Genomic DNA, 19,353 nt, shown 5'->3' on the forward strand with positions numbered 1-19,353 from the left:
TGAATAATAATTACTATCACAAAAACATTAGAGAGAAATGCTTTATTAAGCCATGCTGCCCAAATACATTGGGATTGCTACATTACACAACATACCAATCAATCCATGATTGTACATATATAGAATACATATGTATACGTGATATAACAAAAAAAAAACTTTTTTTCCTACAATTTATTTTATAATCAATACTAGTCTACACACTAAATACAAATATTTTAATTTTTTTTTTCTATTTCACGATTTCATTCCATTTGACAATTTTTTTCATTTAACTGACAAATTTATTTTCCCAATTCACTCTCTCAGATCCTCTCCTGCGATCCGCTACCCACGTTCGATCCGTCAAACAAATTAATCATTAGATAGCAATGTGTAATTAAACCACAGACATAATAGTCACAGCAGTAGATCAGTTTACAGAAAAACGAATAAATAAATACACTTAAAAAAAAGAAAAAAGTTATTTAAAAGAAATATTTGAATGAATAAGTTTTAAAAAAAAAATAATTTAATGAATAAATAAGTTAAGGGACTAAATAAGTTAAAACACAAATCGATAAATAAATAAATAATTGATCAATAACAACTTCAGTTTTAGGTGATATTTGGGCATACATTCAATTTTTATAAATATTTTATACCTAAGATGATGGCATTTTAACTTTAGAATTATTCATTTTACAAAAAAAAAAAAAAAAAAAGAAAAAATAGAAGTTGTGAAGAATTTAAACGAGTATAATTTTTATTTTAACTTTTTCTATCTAAAAACAATAGAAGATATTTTGAAAAACAATAACAGATTTTGGATAACATTTCCCAAGAGTGCAGAAAATTTCAGAGGAGGTGGTAGTAAACTTAATATGTTTTATAGGATGTCAAAGCATACTACATTACTACATTTATGGCTACATTACTACATGTTGTGGGCTAATAGTACAATGGAATATTTATATACCAATAGATTGTGCAGAACAAGATAAAGATAATAGTATTAAATTAGCTTAGATGCATGCAAATTCACTAAAATCAAAATAAGCTTCCAGTAAAATTGGCTTTAGTTTTTTATTTATTTTAGGAAAAAGCAAGTCACATTAATTTTTTTTAAGCATTCTTAAATACGAATTTTCACAGAAATTGAAAAATATATTTGAAAAATAGGAACACAACAGATTGGTTTGGACAGACAGACTTAACAATGCGGACCAGGTAAAATATTTTTGATTACGACTTGATTTTTCAAAAAATATTAATTGCCTAATTTACAGGAAGCAATACATTTCAGTTTTGAACTTGCATGCATTTAAGCTCATTTAATACAATTGAAAATATAAGTGCAATATTGAAATAATTTAAACCAGGTACGGCAACCTTTGACATGTTGTGGGCTAAACTTTAATTTGCAAATACATTCGTGGGCGTCGTTTAAAAGTAGTGTTCATAATTTTTAACAATAGATATTAGACATAAAATAATACGACATTGTTATTATAATACAATTTATTAAAATAACAAAATGAAATGAAAAAAATAGGTACAACATTATAATCAAATTGTGAAATTTGGAATTATTACAAACTACGAAAGTGAAATAGTGACACCAAAATCAATGAGACACCTGAGCTTGAATTTGGGAAACCAATCCATCGATGTTTGGATGAATCCACTGATACAAAGACATAAAGAATTTTCCAAATTATCGTCCATCAACCTAGTACAATAGTTTGATTTATTAACTTTCATCATTGAAAAGAACTTGCCAAATGCATAAATTAATCTTCTTGCAAATTTTCTAAGCTATGGAAAATGTTCTTCTTCGAGGTCTTTTTTTGTAGAAATCGCACAACTCCATGTCTTCAAATTTAGATTTTAGGAGTTAGTTTTCTTGAATCTCGATCAACTCCATTTGCAAGTGTATTAGAGCATTTTGTAATTACTTTTTGTTGGAGTAGCAAATAAATTGAAACAGTTTCCCTGTTTTTGAAATCACTAAACCTATTCGAAAATTGCTCTGACAATAACTTGAGTTCTTCAGCATATTGAGCATAAGCAATATTTTCATACGCAGAGAGCGTATAGCCTTATATAACGTATATAAATATAGCCAGTTGAGCTGCTTCAGACAAATTGGTGCTCTCGTCTAATGCTATGGAAAATGATTCAAAACCAGCCATACTGTCAGTCAATTATATCATTAGGATTGCATAGGATGCTTAGTAGAGTAATGCCTCTTTATATTGAATTCTTTCATCACTGAAATGGATTCATTACATAGCAAACAAATAGGCTTACCATGGTGCAAGATGAAAAAGAATTCTTCAGTACATTTTTCTTGAAACTGGCGACCCTCTGCATCTACTTTTCGTTTCTTTCCTCATAATTTTTGTTTACTTTTCGTTTGATAAACTTGATAATAAAATATAATTAGTAAGCACTCAAGATGCACACAAAGTCACAAAGCAAATTGACGGCATTAGCATTTCGCTAGGATATCGCTTGTCAAAGTTATCACCTCGGTAGCTCAAATAGAACTGAACTAACGTTTGAGCCATCCACCCACTTATATAGGCAAAATGAAGGAATGATCTAGAATCGTCTAGTGAAGAACAATTGAGAAGCAATAATCTTTTGTAATAAATAATCGCCAGTGATTATCACCACCACTCGACTTGCTCGCTAACTTGATTCTGTGAATATGAGTAAGTAGTGTAATATTTTTTTTTAATTGGGTTTTTCAAAATGTCTCGCAGGCCGGATCAAATCTTACAGCAGGCCGGGGGTTGCCCACATATGATTTAAACTGACTTACCAAGCAAATTAGAGGAAACATTTTTTTTAATGGAAAAAGAAAGTTGATATATTTTGTCACTCCTCAAATAACCTTAAAATTCAAATTTTCATAGCAATCGAAACATAATTTTTTTACTAAATTTTCACATTACTTGGAGCCTTTTATTTTATTATAGAAATTGCAATCCAAATGAAATTGCATCAATCTGCACAAAACTCATGATTGGTTCAGGGCCCTATAAACTACACAAAATGTAACAAACAAATTAGAATCGGAGGAAAAAAAAAATTTTGAGAAGTTTCTCTTTATTTGAAACTACTTTTTCTTTCTTATAAAAGTATGATGGTCAATCTAAAATATATTGATATCAGTTGAAAGAGCAGAAATTCAGCTTTCTAACAGTAACATTGAATTTAGATTAAATCCTAAAGAGTTATGAATGTTTATGTGAACACCAGGACAACAGCCGGCAAAAAATCAAAGTTATCAAGCCTAAAAATATATAATTTTTGATTTCTATAGAAAGGTTTTCAAGGACTTTAAACCGAATCTGAATTGTTCTTTCCTAAAAAAAAAAAAAATATTTGAGGCTTACTCTCAAGGTACTGTTTTTTAATTTTTGTAACTCTTTATATACTAAAGCTCACTTAGTAAAATCACTAATATTTTTTCTTATTCTAAAAAAGAAATCGATTGGTATATATTAATCTTGGTATATTAACCTTTAAATCTGCAAAGAGTGAAGGGAGAAAACAACAATATAACAAAATTATATAAAATATTTTTGTCCCTTGGTTCCTGGGGCGAATCAGCAAGAACCCTTGGACACGTGTGGGATACTTTTCGACCTAGTATCACCAAAAAAAAGTTTCATTCAAATCGGTGTCCCCATGATTGTAGGCTCCTCTTGTAAGTAACAAGATAATAACCCTAATTTCCCATAAATGTATAAAAAATGAAACTTAAAAGTAACTTACATGATTTCAGTATGGACAGAAATTCCAATCTATCAGATGGTGCATTTTCAATGACATCGGATTTGTGCATCGCAGAAATAATGAAGGGGAGAATTGCAATCAAGACAATTACTTCATGTTCTTTGGTAGTATTATTAATAAGAATAGTTATTGCTTGTAAAACAATGGGTTCATCTGTCAAAGAAAATTTAGCAATAACTAATAACAAATTATTTACCAAAATATCATTTGGTAAAGTTGTTATTATTGGAGCTGGTAGCCTAAGGAATTGTCGCACCACCTTGGGGCTATCATCCTTTAATCTGTCCAAAAGTGTCTGGCTCAACCAAGCTAGCTGAAACGATCAAAGAAAAAATAAATTAGTAAACATAACAAATTAAAAAATTGTGTCTGTGGGATCATAGTCAATTTATTGAAATAAAATTACATAAATACATAAAGTATAAATTAAAACTAGGGCTGCCCATAGCTCAGTTGGTTAGGCCTAGTCTTACTATTTTGAGATTGCTGGCAGTGCCGGTTCGAATACGGCCTGGGGCCTTGACTTTTTTCATTGAGTGACGGTCCCACAAAATGAAAAACTTGACCCCCAACCACGGTTAGATAGTATGGGACTTCAATGGGAGTTTTGGCCAAAAAATTTAAAACAATAAATATGAATAAGAAATAACAAAACAATCACTATAAAATCTTTAAAATATCATACATCTATTAACATTTAAAGATCTCCCTCTAAAATGGTTTAACTAACATTTCTACAAACTTTTCAGGGATAAAAACCATATTACCTTTCACCATACTAACATATGTTTAGTTAGGCATAAGAGCCTTCTTTAAGTATTAAGGAAAGATTCATTCCTATAATTAGTCAGGTTAGGCCAGAAAGAAGCTTTTTATGTCAAATAAAAAGATATAGATGAGGAACATTAGAAGTTTAAATATAACAGATGAGTAAAAAGTAGCTACTATTGAGGTTAAAGAATATAATTTTCAGAATTATGTAAATTAGCTCTGGGCTTTGCAAGTAGTTCAATGTCCTGGTGAGGACTTGTTAATGGAATGGAATAGACTCACAAAGGATTATAACAACTATTCAAGAACTTTATTCCTTCCAACACACTATAAAACATTTATATTAATCCTAACTAGCCAAATCATGGAATATATTCACGAAATTATCAAATTGGTTTTGGATGGAAACAAATATTGATCAAACATTAACCTCGTAAGGTACTGAAACAAGTATCAGAGCAGTGTTCCCAAAGTTTTTTCGCAATAGCATCTGTTAACACCATATTTTATAATTAATTTGTGTTTTATTGTAAATAGTATTTAATTAGTATTAGTGTTTAATTTAATTACATTTATTTTTATTTATATTATATTAATTAGATTTAGCCATTTGAGAGGAAAAATTTGTATTTATATTTATGTTGTTATAATTAAGTAATAGACAGTTAAAGATAAATGTTCTTTAACTGTCTATTACTCATATGTTAAGTAATAGACAGTTAAATAAGGGTTGATAACAGGTGCTAAGAGGTCACCTAGCAACAGGCCGACCATCTTCATTTTTAAATCAGTTCCGGCTAATTAGTTGCCATGATAGTGTCAAAGCAGCCCTGTCTGTGTTTATAATGTATTATTTGTGGATATTTTTAGTTTTTTTAATCAATATTGAAATCCCAAACCAGACCTTTTCTGGGTTTCAATTTGAATATGAGTTCCGGCTAATTAGTGGCCAGGATCGTTTGTAACCAGCCATGGCTGCATTTGGTTGATGTTATTGAACATTTTTGAGTGTGTTAACTAACAGACAGTCTGGAACCAGACCTTCCAGACCTTCTGAGTTTCTGGCCTTTGAGAGCAATATGAGTAGTTACTAATTAATTAGCTCGCATAATTCATAAAAAACAACTAGACCCTGTCTGCCCTTAATAAGTGCCAGTGTGGCCATCTTGGCTTTTGGATATTTCGACTATCGATGAGCCTCTACACCATCCCTGGATCATTGCAGCAGTGTAGTTAGCTACAGAGCTGCGACCTACACATCTCGGCAGCAATCTTCCTCTGACCTGTCGGAGTGGATCAACCTTTTGTCGACTAGCATTTATTTTGTATATCTATTATTTTTTGTAAATTAGTTTCTATTTTGTTTTCATAATTTATTTATGTAATTTTAATTTTATCTAAGAGGCCTGTTAATTTTACTTATATTTATCTATTGTTTAAGTTTTTATTTCAAATGTTTAGATTAACCAAATAAATGTTTATATCCGAATCAGCTTGTTTTTGTTCTTTTAAAGCCTTTCAATAAAAAGACATAGTCAATTTGAGGTAGCTTTAACAGCATCCTTTTTGGGCTAAAAAAAAATTTGCGGTACCCTTGTCAAGCTAAAAAAAAATATAATAATGTTACCATAATTATCCTTAGAGTGGTGAAGTATGTAGGAAAATAGAAGAAAAAAAAACAGTGCAAAGTAAATAATTGATTGAACTATATATTTGCTACTTTAATTTTAATTTTTTGTAATTTTCAAAAAGTACCATTCAGTAATGGCACCCCAGGGTGCTGATGTACCCATTTTGGGAACCATTGTATTAGAGAAAAAAGTAGAATACAATAGAGTGATTAATGAGCTTAATGTCGATTTCAAAAAAACCTATAAAGCTGTATAATATTCTGATTGAACAAGAAATATTCCGAAGTATTATGAATATCTATAAATAATATATTCAAAACATTTAATAATACAATAAATATTACAAATATTAAGAAATAATAAATATTTCAGAGAAAGTTTAAGGTTTGATCACGTGAAAAACACCACGATTCTCTATCCCCAGTTTTATTTAATGTAACACCGGAATATACCATTAGAAGGAACGATTTTTCTAGAAAAAAGGTTTAACTCTGGGGATTACTTTGAGTATAAAATACCAGTGATTGGATATGCTGATCACTTGATAATGTTAGATGAAGCTGCAGAAACTATAAAAGTAAATAAAATAACTGATAAAAACTGATTAAGAGTTGGGTTTCAAAATTCACAATATTTGGTTCATAGTAGAAGCAGTATGTTACGTAAATGTAGACATAAAGGGGAAAAAAATAGAGAAATTTAAGCATACTGTGTTTACCATAACTGGAAAAACAAAATTGAAGAGGTTTAATATGTGAATACTTGTTATTTCTCAGTGGCCAAATTACCTAAGACTCCCCATGTTTCTGTGTCTGATAAATAAAATGGAGATGATAGCAAATGAAATATATATGTCAAATTTTCGGGGACAGACAATGAAAGCAGCACAAAAAAAAGTAATTAGTGCTGAACCAAAGGGTAAGCGTCCAAAGAGTAGACCATGATTCACTTCTTGGAAGGATATATTATGTCTGAACTTCCAATCTAGGGTTTAAACTCAGGGCAGTGAAGGGAGGAATGTAGAGAAATAACCACCATATCAACATCAAATTTTCGGGTCTCCTAAGCCTTTATTTATTATTTATCAACAACTGTACAAGTACACATAAGTAAATATCACCACCTGACAATCTTATGAATAATAACCACACCACTGAGAAACAATCAAGTTGATTAAAATGATTAGACAATAATTTGTACACATTACCTGATCTGGTTCAAAATGTTTTCCAATGTGCTTAATGGCCTGTAGGCGCACATCTTCATTAGGATGAACCAACTTAAGGAAGAGATCATTTCTAGAAGTGTTAATGCCTAAGATAATTTTAACAGCTACTCCTGCTTTAGACTGCTCGTCAGAAAGAGCAGCAGAAACAACAGAATCAAAAACTTGAGGGAAAGAGTGCTCCAATCCTTTAATCACTTCGCTGAACCATTTAATGGTTTCATCTGAACTTTCTCCATTGAATTCTTCCAGTAAAATCCTTAACAATTAAACAACCAGTTAAATAATAATAATTTTAGATTTAATTTAAATTATAGAAACTATTAAGATTAAAAGTCAATCATACTTTAAAGTGAATAGAATAACTAACTATATACTAATTCTCAAACTTGCTCGATAATAAGTTTAATGCAACCAAAACACATGGAATAAAGTAGAAGTGACAAACCCTATCTGAGGAATGTCCCCAGTTCCCACTACTTCGGGCACATATTCCCCCAGTAGAAAGTTTTCTATAACAACTGTCTGATATGTTTTTGTTATTATTGATATTTTTTTCTTTGGCTTTGTTAGTGAGTTATTGTCGTATATTGATTTTTGTATCACTTTTAAAGTAAAAAAATATGCCTTGTTGTGTTCTCTATACTTAACACACAAAAAAGTAAGATTAAAAAACCATCCCTCCAATAACATTTTACTGGTAAGTTTCATTACAGAAAACAGTTTTTTTCTAAACTAATTTTAATTTAATATATGTAATAAAAATTATATTAACTGAGGTAGCATATATATTTATATCACTATACTTATATTATTTTTTATGACTACTTGTAATTTTTATTCCCACACCTATACAAAAAAATATTTGAAATAATATAATCACAAAAAAAAAGTGTATGCTAGGTATATTTAGAATGCTAATGGAAATTTCAAAGAAATACTTATTTTATAATTTTAGAGCTGATGAACGCCAATCAAAAGTTTTCAACAAATTTCTTTTCAGCAAATATGAGAAATCATCTAAAAACCACTGATTGTTGGTTTATATCTTACAAAATTAGCTTTTTATATGAAAGGAAATCCTGTCAATATAACATAACAGAAAAGGTGCCATCATCATGAAACTTCACACATGTTGACTAAACAAACATTTTAAAAATGATTATAAGTGTGAACTAATTGTATGAAAACACTTTGTGTCTTTGGATGCATTAGATTGGCAATAAAAGTTGGACATTCAGAAAACAATGAGGCCAACTAAATACATTATTAATTACTCTTGATACAAAAGAAATTCTATTTCCCTTCGATCTTTTCCAAGAACAAATCTTTATTATACCCCACTGAACAAAGTTTAAAAACTGTTGTGTTAGGATGGATCATAAATAATAAACACTTCATTAGTGTCAATTTTACCATCCACAAGGTTTCCTGATGATTAAACCAATATTTTAATGATAACTGGGGATGAAAATTGAAATAAAACTTGAAATTTGAAAAATGAAATTGAGGTAAAACCAAGTTATTATAAAGGCCTGAATTTTCATGCAATTGCATATGTTGTTTGAATGCTTTTTTAAACCACTGATCAAAAATCATTACGAACCATTGTACCCAGGTACAATTAGCCTAGTTTTATTTTGTATATTTCACGATAAATGCATAAATTTGCATATTTAGATTATTTCAGTTTATACAACAGAGAAATAATAAATTAAAATGCAACAACGAAGATGAAATTTGAAAGTTTGCATTCATTTAATAACAAACACTACCTTCATTCAATTCACTTTTAACAGTAAACATGGATTTTTTCATTTCACTTCTCCTTCATGTCTGTTTTAAACATTTCACACCGCATCAAGATTGGTTTGTTGCTTACTTTCTTTAGAAGTGGTAATAATTGGTAATAAGAAGTTTATTATTTTTCAAATTCCCAAAATGAAATGTGCCTTTTAGTACAAAGTAAAAATTGTTTATCACAGCTATTACTCAAAACACATTTCAAGCAAAAGAAAATCACAGATTGACCTACATGTCAATACAAGGGAGGTATATTGTTATTTTTCTTTCTGTTAGGCATGTAACTTGATCAGGGATTGTTTTTAGATATTATAAGAAATTGCCTAACCAATGACATAATCCCTCTAAAATTTAAATACATTATGATTTCAATTTCCTTGCCAAGAGAAATAAAATAACTCTAAGAACACATATTGATTAATAGCATGATTCAAATAAATAAATCAGCCACTCAGTTTTTATACGTCTCATAAATATTTTGTACACTTAAATCTAAAACTAAAACTTTCATTCCTTAAATATTGCCCCACATCATGTTTCCTATTTATTTACATATACATTTAGGTATTTTTTGGTTTCTTGTTTGTTATTATTTCTTTAAATTATTTTTTTATCAATTTGTGTTTTATATATTGTTTTAATATCCTCAATTCTTCTTCTTTTTAAATCCAAATATTGATGATTTTCTTTTGTATTACTAATTAAGTTGTTGTTACTTTTATATTTTAGTTTAGAAAGTGTATCATATTATGTTTTTAATTGTTGAGTTTATTACCCATTTTAATTACTTACATATTTTGGTTCGTTAAAATAAGAAATTTTTTTTTTTTCGTTCAATGTTTTATCCTTTCTGCTATTTTTTTCTCTATTCAGATCTTACTGTAGGCATATTAGTATATTTTAGCTGTCTGGTTGAATATTTAAAAATTTTTAGTAGCATATATTTTTTCCCTGTATTTTAAGCTGCATGTTTCACAGATTTTTAGTTCATATAATACAATATATTCTGCCATTTTTTTTTTTTTTTTTTTCTACTGCATAAAAATCCAGGCCTTGCTTATAACACATGTGACAAAACCCAACAAAACATAAATCTTAAAAACATTATTCAGCATATGAACTATAGAGAAAATTGGTTGATATATTTTGTTCACTAACATACAAAGCACAGAAGAAGAAAAAGAGAGAGATATGGAGATAGATGAAGATTAACTATTACTTACTTAAATATCTGTTCAGCAGTATTCGAGTTGTACTTAACATTGGTCAACATCTTATAAACAAAATCCTTATAAACATCTTCAGCTTCCTGTATCCTTTTTAAGCAAGTTGTTAGCAATAAACACAAAAATGGGCAGGTATCAATACCAGTTTTATTCAGAGTAGTTAAACTTGAAATAAACCAAGGAGCTTCTGCTATTCTTGCAGCTGCCTTTTCTGGGAATTCACATTTTCCTTCATTATTTTGGCAAAGGAGGATCAAAGTTAGAGTTGTTTCAGAACGTAGTTTAGCATGTTCTACCTAAATATTGAGTCCCAATAAATAAATTAACTAAATACTACCTTGCTATTTTTTTACTTTTCTAAATGTTCATATTTATACCAAATTTCAATTAAAAACATACAAAAATAAAAGTATTATCTTACCTTACTGATTTTGTTGAACAATACAGTAAGTACTTTAGGGCTTAGGCAAGTTTTAGTTGCTAAACGTGCAATTATCATATAACCTGACGCAGTATAATCGATTAAAGAGGATGAAAGCGCTGCTAGTACTGATGGTAAAATTTGTGTAATATGAAGTTCATTGATAGGGTCAGCATGTTGTAATCCACCGACGACTGTGGTACAATAAAATGCAAATAACGTCACAAGTCCTGATGCACGGCTACCATGAATCTACCAAAATAATTAACAAATAGTTTAATATTTTAATTCTAAAATTTATAGAGATTAATTAACCAAATCTAATAGTAATCAACTTTTGATAATCCTCCAAAATATTGATAATACATCAGTGAACTGAAACTGAGGTAACTGATCCTGTACATATAAGAAAAAAAGCAATCTGAAAACTGCATTGATTGTGAATTATGAACTTTAAGTGTAGAGAGAGGATTCAGGAATCAGTATTTAAGTGTATTACAAAAATTTATAAATATAAAGTTCAATATATTAAATATACTATTAGCATAGTGGATGACTTTAACATTTTAAGGGTCACGGTATCCATTTGGATACAACACCTCAAGTAATTTTTTTTTAAATTTAAAAACAAAACTTCCTTTATATTTCTGAAAAGAAAGAAAAATATAGTGGCACAAGGTAGTAAAAGAATTTACTTTTTCTGTTTGAGCCACTTGTTGCATCCACTTGAAAAACAACATAGAGACAAGCTAATCTTTTATTATGAGTTTTTATAAACTAAATTAGCAGTGAATTCTGTTTATAAATGAAGTAAAGACATCTTGATTTGAATATGAATATTAAAAATTTGATATTTTCTAAAAATTATAATAGAAATTTTATTTCTCCATCAAAGTTGGCAAAACAAATTCCTGCAACATTGGTAAGGCAACCAACAGGTACAGCTAATCCATTTCCTCTTGCTCCAATGGTTGATCCATCAGTACATATATGCAGTCATTCTTTCTCTGAAAATTGGGTGTGCAAAGTTTCCAATGCATTGGCCTTAAGCTCGTTTGGTGGAGTATTCTACTAGAATACTGGTAATGTAATAGCTGGCAGTGGGGCAAGGGATCAGATCAGCTGATGAGAACTGTTTTGGATTCTGAAAGGACAAGACAAGGCAATACTCTTCCCTCAAGGATTTAACTTTCGATAGAAATGTGATTTGCATGACTATCAAGCAGGTGCATAAATCAGCCATTGTTGCTCAGCCCGATGCGTTCACTAAACCCTAATGCAGCATGTTCTCATCTATATTTCGAAGGTTCAATTCCCATCTGAGGCTCCATAGCTGTAACAGGCGCTGACTTAGCGCCACCAGTAATTATTCTCAGTGCATGATTCTGAGCGACATCAAGATTTTTAGCAGTCTAACCAGAAGCGGCCAACAACAGCTCACCTCCATACATGTACTCCACTGTAAGCCTCACATAGGTCTTGTAGGTTAATGCTAGTACATCCTGAGTGGCTCTCTATCCCATTCCCTTAAGTCTCTTTAGCAGATCCAACAACCTCCTGATTTCTTTCAATGCGTCATGCTAATTCTCAACATGAATGTTTACCTGCCACAACATATTACCATTAAGTAAAAAGCTGGAATTCAGTTTTCAAAGTGGTGATTATATGTGCAGTTTGAACACTCAAGACCAGATATTTGATCTAGGTCAAATGACAAAGTCATCCAGATACAATAACCCATGGGCTCCTTAAACTGAGGACACTGTATAAATCAAATCATCAATCATTAGGAGTAGATAAAGTTTCTACCTAAGTTTCAGGTCTTCATCAGGGCTATAGAACAAAAAAGAGATAACAACCTTCATTTTCAAATGATGGTTGTTATTTCTTTTTAGACTCAGGTCGAAACATCGGCTCAAATAAATAATTTTTTGTTTATTTATGTTCTTTTTAATGACTGCACCCCCCCCCCCCTCCGGCCATCTTCTCTAATCATCAATCATTATGTTGAAGAGTGTCGGGCTTAAGCCTGACCCCTCCTGATCCTCATTCCAAAAAAACTGGTAGTTCTTGATCTGACCTCAGGGGACGCTCTGATGTATAGCTTTTATTATGGCCTCTGAAATGTTCTTCAAAGATTTTTCTAGTTCATTGGTCACCAAGTGATTCATTATAAGTTACTTATATGCAAAAGCATGGACTATCAACTGCCACTTGAAAAATACTTTTTTGGGATGAATGGTATTGCACATTCCTCTTATTGAATTGGGTTTGCAGATTCAAAACCTGCTATTTTCATATGAAATTGACATAGCCAGCTGTGCAGGTCACACTCTCACATAAATAGTTGTATTATATTTATGTTTTTCTAATAATATCTAGCATAAAAAATAACTTTCTTAATTGTAAATAAAATAACTTTTCAAAGGTTTTTCTTTATTTTAGAAACCAAAATCAAGATAACTACAGACAAATTAACCCCGGTTTACAGTCAGTATATTATTCATATTTTTGAGAAATATTAAAAGCAAAATGCCTTTAATGTAGAAAACCTGTGACTAATTTGATATACCAAAATTTTAAAATATATATATTTAAGTCAGATAAAATTTTAGAGTGGAAAGAGCTATAATAATTTATAAATATGTATTACCTTAATGGCCTGAGCAGGCATATCGCACACAAATTTTAAAAAGCCCATATCGTTAGATGCTCGATTTAAAAGAGCAGTTTTCGATAGCGGAACACCTTTCTTCTTAACAACGTAAAGCCAATGCCATTTACCTGTATTTTTTTCCAGATAAATTAATTGTAGCATTCGAGAAAATAATACCGTCTCATGGTAGGGAAATATAAGAAACATGATGTCATCAATATTGAACTGATTAATATGATACCTACAAAATACCAGAAATTATTAACATTCACACTTCAAGGACTAACATATTAGAGCTATACATCTCGTGAACTAAATTTCAATTGCAGCAGTTTATGACCTGACACTATAAACCGATGTGAATAAGTTGAGGATTTGTTCTTCTTGAGCAAGTGCAAATCAACATCCTATGATTTAATTTAACCACTAATAATATTTGGTAGATTATAATCCACTACAGAAATACAGTTCATGAGCTCTAATATATAAGTGCCACACTTCCACACAACAATGTAAATACCATCAATTTTTAAAATAATATAATTATAAATAATAACCTGTTTATAAGCCATTCTAAAGCTTTATGAGCTGGTTTTAAAAGGAAATATGGACTTAGCAATGTCAAAAAAGTCTTAATTTGATCATTTAATTTTTCATTTGCTTCAGAGCTTTCAACGGCACGTTCAAAAAACCTTGATGTAGTATCGAATAACGTATTTTCAAAAGCACTGAAATTAGGATTCAACTTTTTCAACTCCTCAAGACCACTCAGCCCTAAAAAAAATATCAAAGAATTATATTACAATGAAAAATAAGCTCAGGAATAAGCATTAATTTAGTACAATGTTACCTAATTCATAAATATCATCTCTGTCAAAGTTGGCAGCTTCTTTAGGATCAAATAGGAAAGAATCTTTTTTCTTTCTATGCAGAAGCAATTGCGTCTGTGGTGCTTGGAGTTTTTTCAACTGAAGAGCTAACGATGTATTAGGCATTTTAACGTGGGGTTAAATAACTTAAATTTAACTACACCATATACAGAAACCTTCTTCCTAAATAGAAAATAAAAAATTACCTGCAACAAATAAAACAGAGTATAAAAATGATGACATATCGGGAGTAACAAAAACTTGTACTACAAATATAATTTAAAAAATTTCCCAAATGGAAAAAGCAGCAGCCTTAAATGTCAGCACATATTTAATACAAGTACAGCTAAAGAAAAAAAATATATAAATATATATTTTCATACAAATTATTACCAAAAAATATCATTTCTGGAATAAACTAGGCATCTAGCAATTTTGATGCCACTATTTTACAGGTATAACATTTAAATTATGTTATGAGTAACACTTTCTAATTTAATATAAAAAAATATGATTCAATTTAGTCTCTAAAATTGTCATGACAAATTAACACATAATACAGTATATACAAATAAACAATACTAATTTTCAATACCACAGTTACCGATCCACTTACACTGTATTAAATAATCGTTCCTCAGCAACTTGGTGAACTCAAAATACACACAAATGAAATCAGCAACTTGGTGAACACAAGAATTCATAACACGAATACAACCATGAGGTAAATACAGAAGGAACACATGTATCAATCGTGAACGAGAGGGCAATCAAATGGTTAAAAGAGCAAAGAACAAAGAGCAAACTTAAAAAATGACTTATTTGTTTTACTAATATAATTTTAGAATATAAATCTCCATTTAAGTTTTAAAGCTACAAAAGTTAAAGCAACGACAAGATAAAAAAAAAAAGGTTGATATGATTTATCAATAATGAGTAAGTACACTAAAATGTGAAAACTTATAAAATGATTCAATTTTTTATTAAATGTTTAAAAAAAACAATTTTTTGCTTGATGATTTATAACGGTAGCATACATTAGTTCACGCCTCACCGGTGGACGGCGAGAACCGAGGGTTGGGCTGCGGAAAGATTCCGGCAAGAATCATAAAATGAGAAATTACTGTGACAATAAGAAAATAACTGCTTTATTGTTACCTTAACTGATGTTTTGGTGTTATCTGAAAGGTTCTAACTGGTAAATACATCATTAAAGACCACCATAAAACACTTTTCAGCAACCTAATCATCAAATTTGTTTTGCCAAGGGAATGGAAGTGGGCCGTACAAGGTTCAATATCTGGCCTACTGGGTATAGTGACTTCATTATGTATTAAAGTTATTGGCTAAGCATTTATCTAAATAAGTTGCTAACATTAGCCATCATCTATTACTCTAAAATCTTGGGTAGGAGAGAGGAAGGGGGAAAGTGCATGATTTGAAACATTTATGTATTGAAATTTTCACCAAAAATCGTTGAAAAAAAAATTTTAGAAATATAATCAGACCAACTTTAATGGTGTTCAAATCATTAAGGAAGCACAACCAAGCTGGAACATTAGGATTAGAAACATTTTAGATTTTAAGGTCAAGAAGGAAGAAAAACTAGTTAGCAGCCATTTTTTCTTCCTTCTTGACCAGTTCGTCCTTTTTTCTTTCTCATTTACTTGGGTATCGCCAACTAATGGCGTTTGCGCTTGTACAATCAATAGTATAATCGCTTTTACAACGGAGATTCCACGTGACAGATACTATCGTTAAAGTTCGTCGCACATTTAGACAGTAAATGGAACTACCAAATATCTAACAAATCCTAACGGTGTGATAGTAAATATCAGTATACAAGACGAACAGTGACTAGAACTCACTTCCACCGTCACCTTGGAACCGTGAAAGAAAAATAGTTAAGAGAGACGTAATGATCTACTAGTATGTTCAAATCAGGATTAACCGAGAGGGAAGCTGGATTCAGGACAAAGGGCCGCGAATATGATTCAATTAATCACGATTTTTAGCTGTGACCAGACTCAATCTATAAATGTATAGATCCTTGATTGGGGCATTGACCTTTATTTAAGAAATAATAATGTATGCAAATGTTTTCAATAAAATTTATTAATGTAAAAATATGAGTAATTGAAAATTTTATTTAACAAAAACTATTCTTATACCATATTTAGGGAGAGGGAGAAAAATAGTATAAGTTAAAAAATTTCCGAAATATATTATGCGGTATGCACATGGTAGAGCATTTTGAAATCAGAATGGTTCCTCTGCCAAATTATCTGTTATTCAGGATATCGAAGTATATTTACAAACATTACATGTTTATTACAAAACTAAGGTTGAGGTATCCGCAGAAATTAAAATGTGTCGGTTACTTTTTAATACTGATTTTCGATCTGGCCGCTAGATCAGGCTGTATCGGCTTTTGGCCGCTCTCGGGTGCGGCTTTTAACAGTTATGGTTTACTTTGCGACCAACAGGTAGCAGCAGGTTGTTACAAGGGTACTTAAAGGATGATTAGGAAAAGTAGTGTCGCGGTGGTTGTATTAGATAAGATGGTTCTGACTCCAATTGAATATGTCAAGTACTCTTTAACAGAAAGCCTCGATAATGCGTGGCAGGTTTGATAGCTGGTTAGAAGGTCAATGAACAGGATGAGTCTTACGGGTTCGTGCCAAAAGTCCTCTAAGGCTAAGGATGGAAACTTCACCCTGCTTGGTATGAGTCTGCAGTCGTGAAGAGGCATGCAAGTACGAGCAGCAGATCCTTACGAAAGGTAGCAAGGTTTAGGAAGGAGGAATGATCCAGAGAAGGCAGAGTGAAATAAAAAACTAATATTCATTTCTAAAAATTAGTACTAGAAGGTATTGATCGACTATATATATCGTCACTCTGAACGATGAGACTCTGTACTCCTTTTATCGTTCTACCATGCTGTATCAGGTGACTGCCTCATTAATCAATTACCTGAGTGACTAGGTGAAGTTTATCTACTGTAACTTGTGAAAACTGAGAAACTTCGGTTGAGCTACGCGTTTAAGTACACATTTTGGCTTTTGCTCCCCTTCTTTAGCAGCGCCTGTCCACAACCATTTGGGGCCAAAAGATCCTGTTTAATTTCTGGCCTCTCCACCCGTTTACAGTATCACAAATAAAACAATGCCTTAGTTAGGTCGTATATTCTCGTCATTTTGTATATTTATTAGCTTGCCTCTTAATGCTTGGAATGCGATGCAAGTTGTGATTGCATGCACTGAATTTTTCTAAACACTCTTAGAGATGCATAGGGTACTAACATCGTTACAAAAAGTTGTAACGAAAACTAAAGGGAGAATTTAGAAGACTATACAACACTTCATTAAAGAACCTATACCCGCTAAATATAATTCAAGTTATAGCATTGCGGCGTATAAGATGGACGTTTAAGGTTGAAGGGCTTAGTAACAAGCGGATCTCTAAAATGTTAATAAACACTGAACCGACGGGTAAACGGCCGAGGGGTAGACCGAAACGTAGATGGGCGGATTGCGTTAAAACTGTTAGTAGAATTGAATTTGAAGGGGCATCACTGGAAGGATATATGTAGAGAGCGATTGGTGGTACCAGCATCGAACCTTCGGGTTCGTTAGGCCTTTATTATTATTATTTATTAGTAATTAATAGACCAGTTATGTTGTTAAGTGAAAAAATAACTAGTTCCATGTTGCTACAGGTGTACGTACTTATTCAAAAGAATCATAAATACTAGATGTATTTAATAAAAGCTTCCATTCTCAAGTTCTTGGATTCATTGATTCATTTCGTTCGATCTTATGGAATCTCGATTTTTTAATGTATTTGTTTCTAGAAGTATTTCTAGTAGTGCTACGGAAAAATGAGGAATTTAAAACTAGTTTCGATCAGATAGACAGCTTGGTTATTGAAATTCGCCAAAGGCCAGGGCAAGGCTTGAACGGAGACATCTCCGAAATAGCAGCATCAAGTGGAGGTCAGGAGTTGGTGAGATCGATCAACTGTTGGCAGATAGCGCCACTGCGCATGCTTTCCCATCAGTCGGCTAAAGCCTCGCTTCGGGTAAAGTGTGCCTGCCTCAGCACATCCCAACCTCCACTTTCTAGTCCCTCGTAAGTTCATCTTTCATATGTTTAGTTTTAAAAAATATTTGTATGATATATAAACTGATAAAATATCTGTAATTATTGAAATTGCCGCTCCAATATTATATCAATCAATAAATGAAGCATTAGAACATACCACTTAAAATTATATTTTACTAAATAGTTTTTATGATTACTTCTAAGGCTATTGGCTTTCGTGATCTGTTTAGGAAAAGTTTGCATGCAGCTTTAATTATTTGGTCTGTTGAAAAAAAATAACTCTTTGTGACCGTAGCCTTGACTTGGGAACTTAATTGTCCATCCTTAAGTTTCTGACTGCTGATTTAAAGAAATTATGTTCTCTCGTCAATAAGCCGTGAATATAAATCTTACTGGGAGTGAATTTTCGTACTGGACCTCCACCTTGTTCCGGGTTTTATTTTAAGATTCCCAGTCTCTGTAGTTGACAAGCATCTTAAGATATTTAAAGATATATAAACAATAAAGTCTATAATTTTTTTTAGTTTGTTTCTGGGTTTTTATATGGTTCTAAACTTAATATATTTTCAATTGAAGTCAATATGGAGTAGGATCATTGCAGAACATTAAATTATTTTAGGTTATTTTATCTTTGAAGATATGCAAACATTATTTTGAATTTATATATATGTATATACAGTTGACCGTAAAGATTTAAATATAAGAAGATGGTCAGGATTGCGAAAAAAAAGAACAAATAGTTTAAATTATTTTGAATCAATCTCGCATTATCTTAACTCCTCAGTTGACAGCAGCTTGTTTTCACGTTTTTATATAAATAAATTACGTGGTAGTATAATTTCTGTAATAATGCCGAATT

General features: G+C 31.2%; 1 protein-coding gene across 1 annotated transcript in view; it reads right to left on the reverse strand.

The window, feature by feature from the left end:
* The window catches only part of l(2)k09022 (HEAT repeat containing 1 homolog l(2)k09022), a 27,797-nt gene extending 12,665 nt beyond the window's left edge, over positions 1 to 15,132 (reverse strand). Inside the window, exons 1-8 of the mRNA XM_014431548.2 lie at positions 15,008 to 15,132; positions 14,373 to 14,597; positions 14,080 to 14,296; positions 13,520 to 13,763; positions 10,867 to 11,118; positions 10,443 to 10,741; positions 7,399 to 7,675; positions 3,769 to 4,102 (exon numbers count right to left, since the gene is read on the reverse strand). Of these exons, the coding sequence (XP_014287034.1) occupies positions 3,769 to 4,102; positions 7,399 to 7,675; positions 10,443 to 10,741; positions 10,867 to 11,118; positions 13,520 to 13,763; positions 14,080 to 14,296; positions 14,373 to 14,517 (1,768 nt within the window). The 5' untranslated portion in view covers positions 14,518 to 14,597; positions 15,008 to 15,132. The remainder of the gene's footprint in view (positions 1 to 3,768; positions 4,103 to 7,398; positions 7,676 to 10,442; positions 10,742 to 10,866; positions 11,119 to 13,519; positions 13,764 to 14,079; positions 14,297 to 14,372; positions 14,598 to 15,007) is intronic.
* Between the last annotated feature and the right edge of the window lie 4,221 nt (positions 15,133 to 19,353).

This window comes from Halyomorpha halys, unplaced genomic scaffold, assembly GCF_000696795.3.
Source record: "Halyomorpha halys isolate HHAL.00 unplaced genomic scaffold, Hhal_1.1 Scaffold984.1, whole genome shotgun sequence".
Classification (NCBI taxonomy): domain Eukaryota; kingdom Metazoa; phylum Arthropoda; class Insecta; order Hemiptera; family Pentatomidae; genus Halyomorpha; species Halyomorpha halys.